The sequence below is a fragment of the Scylla paramamosain genome, chromosome 2, assembly GCF_035594125.1.
Source record: "Scylla paramamosain isolate STU-SP2022 chromosome 2, ASM3559412v1, whole genome shotgun sequence".
Taxonomy (NCBI): Eukaryota; Metazoa; Arthropoda; class Malacostraca; order Decapoda; family Portunidae; genus Scylla; species Scylla paramamosain.
This window is the reverse complement of record NC_087152.1, coordinates 11,350,001-11,357,500: the sequence shown is the minus strand read 5'-3', so window position 1 is coordinate 11,357,500 and position 7,500 is coordinate 11,350,001. Positions and strand designations below refer to the sequence as shown.

The 7,500-nt window shown below is 45.3% G+C and overlaps 1 protein-coding gene across 1 annotated transcript in view; it reads right to left on the bottom strand.

Moving 5' to 3' along the window:
• LOC135106892 (rho GTPase-activating protein 45-like) overlaps positions 1-7,500 on the bottom strand; it is a 182,307-nt gene that overhangs the window by 5,210 nt on the left and 169,597 nt on the right. The window contains exons 23-25 of the mRNA XM_064016283.1: positions 5,449-5,720; positions 3,589-4,140; positions 3,017-3,416 (exon numbers count right to left, since the gene is read on the bottom strand). Coding sequence (XP_063872353.1) covers positions 3,017-3,416; positions 3,589-4,140; positions 5,449-5,720 — 1,224 coding nt within the window. The remainder of the gene's footprint in view (positions 1-3,016; positions 3,417-3,588; positions 4,141-5,448; positions 5,721-7,500) is intronic.

Below are 7,500 nucleotides of genomic sequence, written 5' to 3'. Positions count from 1 at the left end.
CCTGGGGGACGGAAGAAAAAAAGGTAACGGAAAAAAAAAAAACATAAGAAAATTGAAACAGAAGATTAAAACATGTAATACATATTCAGTACTGTATAACATATGAATATGATAAAAAAAAAAATTCACATAATACATTACATGATATTTCGTATATTTGGTGAGCAGAGAGTATAAACAACACTAAGACTCGGGGTCACACTGAATATTACACGGGCGGCGAAGTGCTTGTTTGCAGGCAATTTCAAGAACTAAATGTTGTCTATCACTTACATAAAGAGTCACACAAAACAACTGAAAACATAGAAACGTAAAATCACGCGTAGCTGTGTTCTTTCTGTCTTGTTTATCCCGAACCACAGAGCCACAGAGCCGCCCCGTGTACGCTCCGCTGGCGAGGCTGGCAGCGGGGAATGTCAGGTCACTAATGCCAGCCATGTGTTGTACCAAGAGGGGTTTGTCTATTACCATCCTCCTCTCCCAGAAAAAGGCCTGAGCATGGACGTGTTTGTATAGAGATCCGTAAAACTGGCTGTGCATATATACAGAAAATTGGAAACCTTTCAGATTTCGAGATTCTCCCCTTTCCTCGTTAGTCATCGCGAGACTTTTTACAGATATTGAATTCTACATCTTGTTGGCTGAGTATTAATCTCAGTAGAAGATTCATATAGACAAAGTTTCTTTGCTCTTTGGCTGCCCATCTTAGTCTCTACGAGCACTGATGATAAGATTGAAAAAGATCGATGCCACGAAGTTTTATGAGGTAACGCAGACTTTTGATGTAACTCTAACACCACACAGTCATTCTTTAAACCAGCATGAAGTTCACTAAAGCGTAGCTATGGAAGTATCTGCAATAAATCCATGTGTGAGAGGAGCTTATTCCTCGCAGGTTAGTGTGATACTTTCCAAGCTCATCACCCACCACCTCGCATCCCCGCCATTGCTCCTGAGGCGGCGGCGTCTGTTGATCTTCCATTTCATCTCTCTTAATTGAAAACTCAAAATGCTATGTAGACTGAGCGGAACCGAGATTTACTTTTCATCTTGGCGTAATGGAGCACTCTGTCTTAAAGCTTTCATAGATAACACAAAGACTCCGTCTCTCCACGGGAACTCAATATGTTGCCGCATCACAGTAACAGAAGCGTTTGTGGCTAATCAGTACGCGTCTTATACGTCATCCTTAAGTAAAAATCAACTTGTTTCTACAATGACTCGATAACAGAAAAAAAAAAAAAACATGAGTGTCTTCCGGCAAACACACACCGCTGTCATGGGCCGCCGTGAAGCACAAGTTTAACTCTTTAGGAAGAAAAGACCAAACCTCTGCAAGTTGCCTTCATCCTGATACACTCTCTGTAGATCACGAGGACTCAGGACCACTTACAGCTCCTCCTCATAACCCACAGCGGGGAAGACAACAACAACAACAACAACAACAACAACAACAACAACAACAACAACAACAACAGCAATAATAACAAGGTGGCGCACCTCAAGATCTCTCCACCCTTGTGACGTGTTTATGACAAGCGCGTAAATGAGCCGCTGTTAAGTTAGGCAGCTTACGAGAAAAGTTAAAAGCGAGAGACTGTGTGATGGTACGGCTTGGGTGATGCATTTTTCCTCATTGGTATTCAGGTAACTTTACTCTCTCCTCGCCCACACTGTCATAATCGATCAACCCGTCCTCCGCGGCAAACACAGGGTTGGTGGAGGGGAGGGGGGTCGTATCCAGACATGATGAATGGGAATCAGTTAAGGAAGACATACTGTTCTGTAGGGGCAATAAGTGCACTATGGGGTGAGTGTGCTGCCACCAGGATATTTCAGTGGTCTGGTGATGGTGGTGGTGGTGGTGCTGTTGTTGTTGTTGTTGTTGCTGTTGTTGTTGTTGTTGTTGTTGTTGTTGTTGTTGTTGTTGTTGTTGTTCCTGCTGCTGTCCATGTCATTTTTGGTTTTGCCTACACACACACACACACACACACACACACACACACACACACACACACACACACACACAAGCACGCACGCTCTGATAACCAGGCCGGTCTTTAATGTTGGAATAATTCTTTCTCTCTCTCTCTCTCTCTCTCTCTCTCTCTCTCTCTCTCTCTCTCTCTCTCTCTCTCTCTCTCTCTAACAAACCAGACAACAAATAGATCCTCTAAAGCCAGATAAAACGGAGTAAACACACACACACACACACACACACGGGAGGGAGTAGGGGGAGGGAGAGGGAGAGAAGAAGGGGATGGGCAAGAGGAGTTATGCCGGCGCTCTGTTAAGACAAATAAAAGCCTATCTCTTAACCAAACTTCTGAGCCAAGACCCTTAAATAAAGAGCAGAGTCCCTCAAGAGCTTAAAGGTGAAGCCACGGGACCTTTTATCTCAACATCCAACATTTACCTCAAGCCCTAAAAATGTAGTAGACTCTCAGAATACTCTTTAGATTATATCCTACTGATGGGGCGCGAGCACACACACACACACACACACACACACACACACACACACACACACACACACACACACACACACACACACACACGAGGGCAGTGTCTAGGTACATTAAACTGCACTGAGGGGGGGGGGGAGAGAGAGAGAGAGAGAGAGAGAGAGAGAGAGAGAGAGAGAGAGAGAGAGAGAGAGAGAGAGAGAGAGAAATAAACCTTCCATGAAATCCAATTATTTTTCACTGCGAGTAAAACAGTAAAATGGAGGATGTCATTGAGTGTATAAATAGTAAAGTGTATAGCTCTCTCTCTCTCTCTCTCTCTCTCTCTCTCTCTCTCTCACACACACACACACACACACACACACACACACACACACACATATATATACTTCAATCTTTAAAACAAGACAATAACAATATATACTTGAATATGAATAAAATATACATGGATAAGGTGACATGTGTGTGTGTGTGTGTGTGTGTGTGTGTGTGTGTGTGTGTTTACTAAAGGTGTTCGTATGTGGAGGGAAAAACTTCGCCCTAGAACCTACCTGAGGAGTAGGTAAGGGCGTGGCTGAGGGCGTGGGGGTCGTCTGGCGCCTCCGAGCTGTGGGAGTCCTCGGTGGCGTGTGCCGAGTCGAGCTCCTGCGATGAGGAATCCGAGGAAGTGACGGAAGAGGTAAGGTTGTCGAGGGACGCGTCACGGGAGGTTGAGAAGGAACGTGTGGTGGCACTGTACCCAATCTCGGCGCGCCTGTGGGTGGGCACGGAGGGAGGCGCGGGCGTATGGGTCTGGATGTGCAAGTCATAGCTATGGTCGGAGTCGAGCGAGGAGTCCGTGCCGCTGTGTTGAGCCAGGGCGGCGCGCTGACCCAACAGGGGACTCACCTTCCGCGGAGGAGGCACCACCACTTGCTCCGGACCGCCCGCCACGCCCACTCGCGCCTCGACCTGCGGGAGAGGTGTCAGGGGCGTGTCAGGAGGAATTGAGACTGATTTTTTGGTGTATTATGTAAATCTCTCTCTCTCTCTCTCTCTCTCTCTCTCTCTCTCTCTCTCTCTCTCTCTCTCTCTCTCTCTCTCTCTCTCTCTCTCTCTCTCTCTCTCTCTCTCTCTCTCTCACCTTGAGCTCTGTTTCGCCTACGCTGCCCTTTGATTCACTCTTGTACACCTGTGGCCTGGGCGTCTGCTGGAGGGACCTGCTCGCCTCCTGCTCGGGTCTCCTCGCCCCCTCCTCGCTTTTCCTCGGGGTTTCCTCTATCGTGGGTCTCCTTCCAGTCTCTTCCAGGTGCGGAGGTCTTCTCCTGGTGACCTCCTCCTGCTGTAAAGGTTTCCGAGAGGAAGATTCCATGCTCTTCCTTTCATCCTGTTGGCCACCTCCTCCTACTCCTCCTGTTACTCCTACCCCTACCACCACTTTCTTCACATCCTCCAAAGTGCCTCTCCTTTGCATGTCGTGCGTTGTTGGAGACGGAATAAGCACAGTAGTGGTGGTAGTGGTGGTGGCGGCGGGGGAGGCGATGGCGGCCGTGGTGGTGGTGGTGATGGTAGTGATCCCTGCCGCCGCGGGGGAGGATGACCTGAGAGACGAGGAGATGTCGCTCACAGTCTTGCGGAGCTTCTGGTGCACCACGTCATGGGCGCTGTGTAGGCCCGAGGACACATGCAACGCCACCTGGATGGGGAGACGAAAGAAGGCGTCAGTGTATGGGTTTTGGTGAAAAATATTCCGTTTTTCATGTAAGAGGGACATTAGCCAACAAAAAGGAAGAGAAAGAGAGAGAGAATGAGAGAGAGAGAGAGAGAGAGAGAGAGAGAGAGAGAGAGAGAGAGAGAGAGAGAGAGAGAGAGAGAGAGAAATAAAAGCCCACTTATATGCCCAAATTACGAGGCAACCTACCCATTATCGCATTTTAGCGTATAAAGAATCACATCACTTATTGAGAAAGTTCACACTGCTTCTATTTCTTATAGTTCGGAAGGGGAAAAAAGTTCACTTCGTAATCTCAACCTATAAGAGTAAGTTCAAGGTCATCTAGTGACTGCATTCCATAAACTAGTGACTCCATCTCGCAAACGATCCTCTTGAGGCGACATTCTACCTGCATTCCTTAAACCAGTGACTCCGTTCAGTAAACATTCGTATCATGAGACAAAGAGGGAATGACATTTAACCCTTCTATCTAGTCCGCAGTATGTGTCAGGGGCGAGTACAGCCCGTCATTAATGTCAGTATGTGTATATTTTAATATGTGTCACGGCCGAGCAGCGGGAAAGGCAGGGAAGTGTCTTGTGTGTACCTGTTGGTGATTAGTAAGGCTCCCTCACTCTTCCGCGGTGGCTAAGTACTGGTGGGTGGCTTTGTGCTCCACTCATTGATCGTTCAGAGGACATGGAGATCAGAGTTCCCTCCCCTCAACACTCACCCGTGACTGAGATTAGTGCTTGAAAAGGCCAAGGTTATGGAAGTTGTGGTCTACCTGTCTGTCGACTTATCTATTTATCTATCAACTATTTATGTATCTGTCTATCTGCTTGTCTGTTTGTGTGCCTGTTTGTCTGTCAATGAATCAGTGAATTAATCAGATTATCAGTCAATCAATTTATCTACCTATTTACCTATATACATATCTATCTACCTATCAATCAGTCTATCTATCTATCTATCTCTCTCTCTATCTATCTATCTACTTAGTATTTATCTATATATATGTCTGGTTATCAACTCATTCGTCTATGTAACTGTCTAACCACTTACCTACGTACGTCTCTTTATAACCTCCCATCGTGCTCAATCATTCATCTTGGCACATTCTTCTCCCACACCAATGCGACTCGATCCGTCAATCAACATCAGTTCATCTCACAAATACTTCACATATTCATCCCTCAGTCTTACATAAACCAGTTCCTTTTGTACCCTTCACTTCCATTATTTACACCCTGCCCCTTTCTCCTCTCCCTCCCTCGGGTCATAACTCACCCCCTCCAGCCCCACGTAGTCCTTCAGAGACGTCTTATATATCTTGGCCTGCCCGGCGGAGGTGCGACTGGCTGCTGGCGACGCTCTTGGCGGAGGCACGGGACAGGTGGCGGCGGCGGCGGCGGCGGCGGCGATGCTACTGCTGCTGCTGCTCATGGTTGTGGTGGTGGTGGTGGTGGTAGGAAGGGCGGCGGAGGAAGTATCGCCACCTACAACACTCCCCACTCCCTCAAAGGCGCTCTCCTCCCAGCTCTCTGAATCCCAGTCGTCATCTGCAATGGTGGTGGAAAGAAAGTTAATGAACAAGTGAACGGTGAATGAATTAATGAAGAGAGTAGTGAATTAGTTATGGTAATGGATGACGAGTGAAAAGTTTCTGGGGTGGAGGGTATCATTGTTCTCCCCCTTCTTCTCCTCTCCTCCATCATCATCATCATCATCACCACCACCACCATCCTTTCTCTCTTCTCATCTTTCTATTTTGGTACTCACCCCGTGGATATCGAAACTATTCCTCTCCATCTCCTCGTCCGCCGTCTCTTTGTTTAATTTTTGTTAGTTTTATTTTTCCAGCTACTCGCACCATCCTCTCCTTCTCATCGTCTTCCTTTTCATGAATTTCACCCTCTACCTCTTATACATCCATTCTTCTTCTCATCTTCCTGTTCTCTTTTCCACTCTTTCTTCTCCTTATCATTATCACCACCACCACCATCCCCATCTAAACCTACTCGTATTTTCCTAATCCTCCTTTCCTCATCACCTCCTTCCTTCTTATCATTATCACCACCAACACCCACACCGACCCTACTACCACCATCATCATCACCACCACCATCATCATCACCACCACCATCACCACCACCACCATCATCATCACCACCACACCCTCGCAAGACCCAGGGCCACACACCACCGTCCATCACCACCAGCCTCGTTCAATAATGCACAGCTGCACCCGATGATTAGCCCGGGTGCCTCCTCCTGCGCATCGACCTTCGCTTCCTCGCACAGTTGTCCAGAAGTAGTGATATTATTCCAACAAATGTTTCAGATAAGTTCTTCTCCCTTCACCCTCAAAAAAAAAAAAAAAAAAAAAAAAAAGAATAAAATAAAATAAAAAAAATATTAGATTTTTTTTTTTTTTTTTAGTGTAAAAGGACCACCGGCCAAGGGCAACAAAAATCCAATAAAGAAAAAAAAAAGCCCACTGAGATGCCGATCCCCGAATAGGGTCCGAAGCGGTAGTCAAAAATTGCAGGATAAGTGTCTTGAAACCTCCCCCTTGAAGGAATTCAAGTCATAGGAAGGTAGAAATTCAGAAGCAGGCAGGGAATTCCAGAGTTTAAAAGAGGAAGGGATGAATGATTGAGAATACTGATTAACTCTTGCATTAGAGAGGTGGACAGAATAGAGAAGAAAGAGAAAGAAGAAAGTTTTGTGCAGCGAGGCCGCGGAAGAATGGGAGGCATGCAGTTAACAAGATCAGAAGAGCAGTTAGCATGAAAATAGCGATAGAAGATAGCTAGAGATGCAACATTGCGGCGATGAGAAAGAGGCTGAAGACAATCAGTTACAGGAGAGGAGTTGATGAGACGAAAAGCTTTTGATTCCACTTTGTCTAGAAGAGTGGTATTGTCTGCAGTTGTCGTGTTTCAGTTTAGTCCTTTTTGGTCTTTATGCTGTTGCAGTATAAAGTAGTTAATTTATCAATAACCCACAAAGAATAAATAAATTCTTTTGAGTTCTCAGGAGTGCAACACAGATAATAATCATATTTTTTTTCTAATGAAGACACTTAAAAACACTTTTTCGATTGATATTCTTTTTTATATTAATATTCTTCTTTTCAAGATTTAATTATATGTAACCTTAGATGAAAATTTTTTCAACTTTTTGTACAGATCCGGACGTATTAGAAAAACTTTTAAAAAAATTCAAATTAAAATTTTTTTATCTGATAACTGGAATACATTCTTTATTTAAGAAGAACCAATGTACATATGTAAAATATTTATAAATAAAAGAATAGTATTAGATGATTGCCCGCAG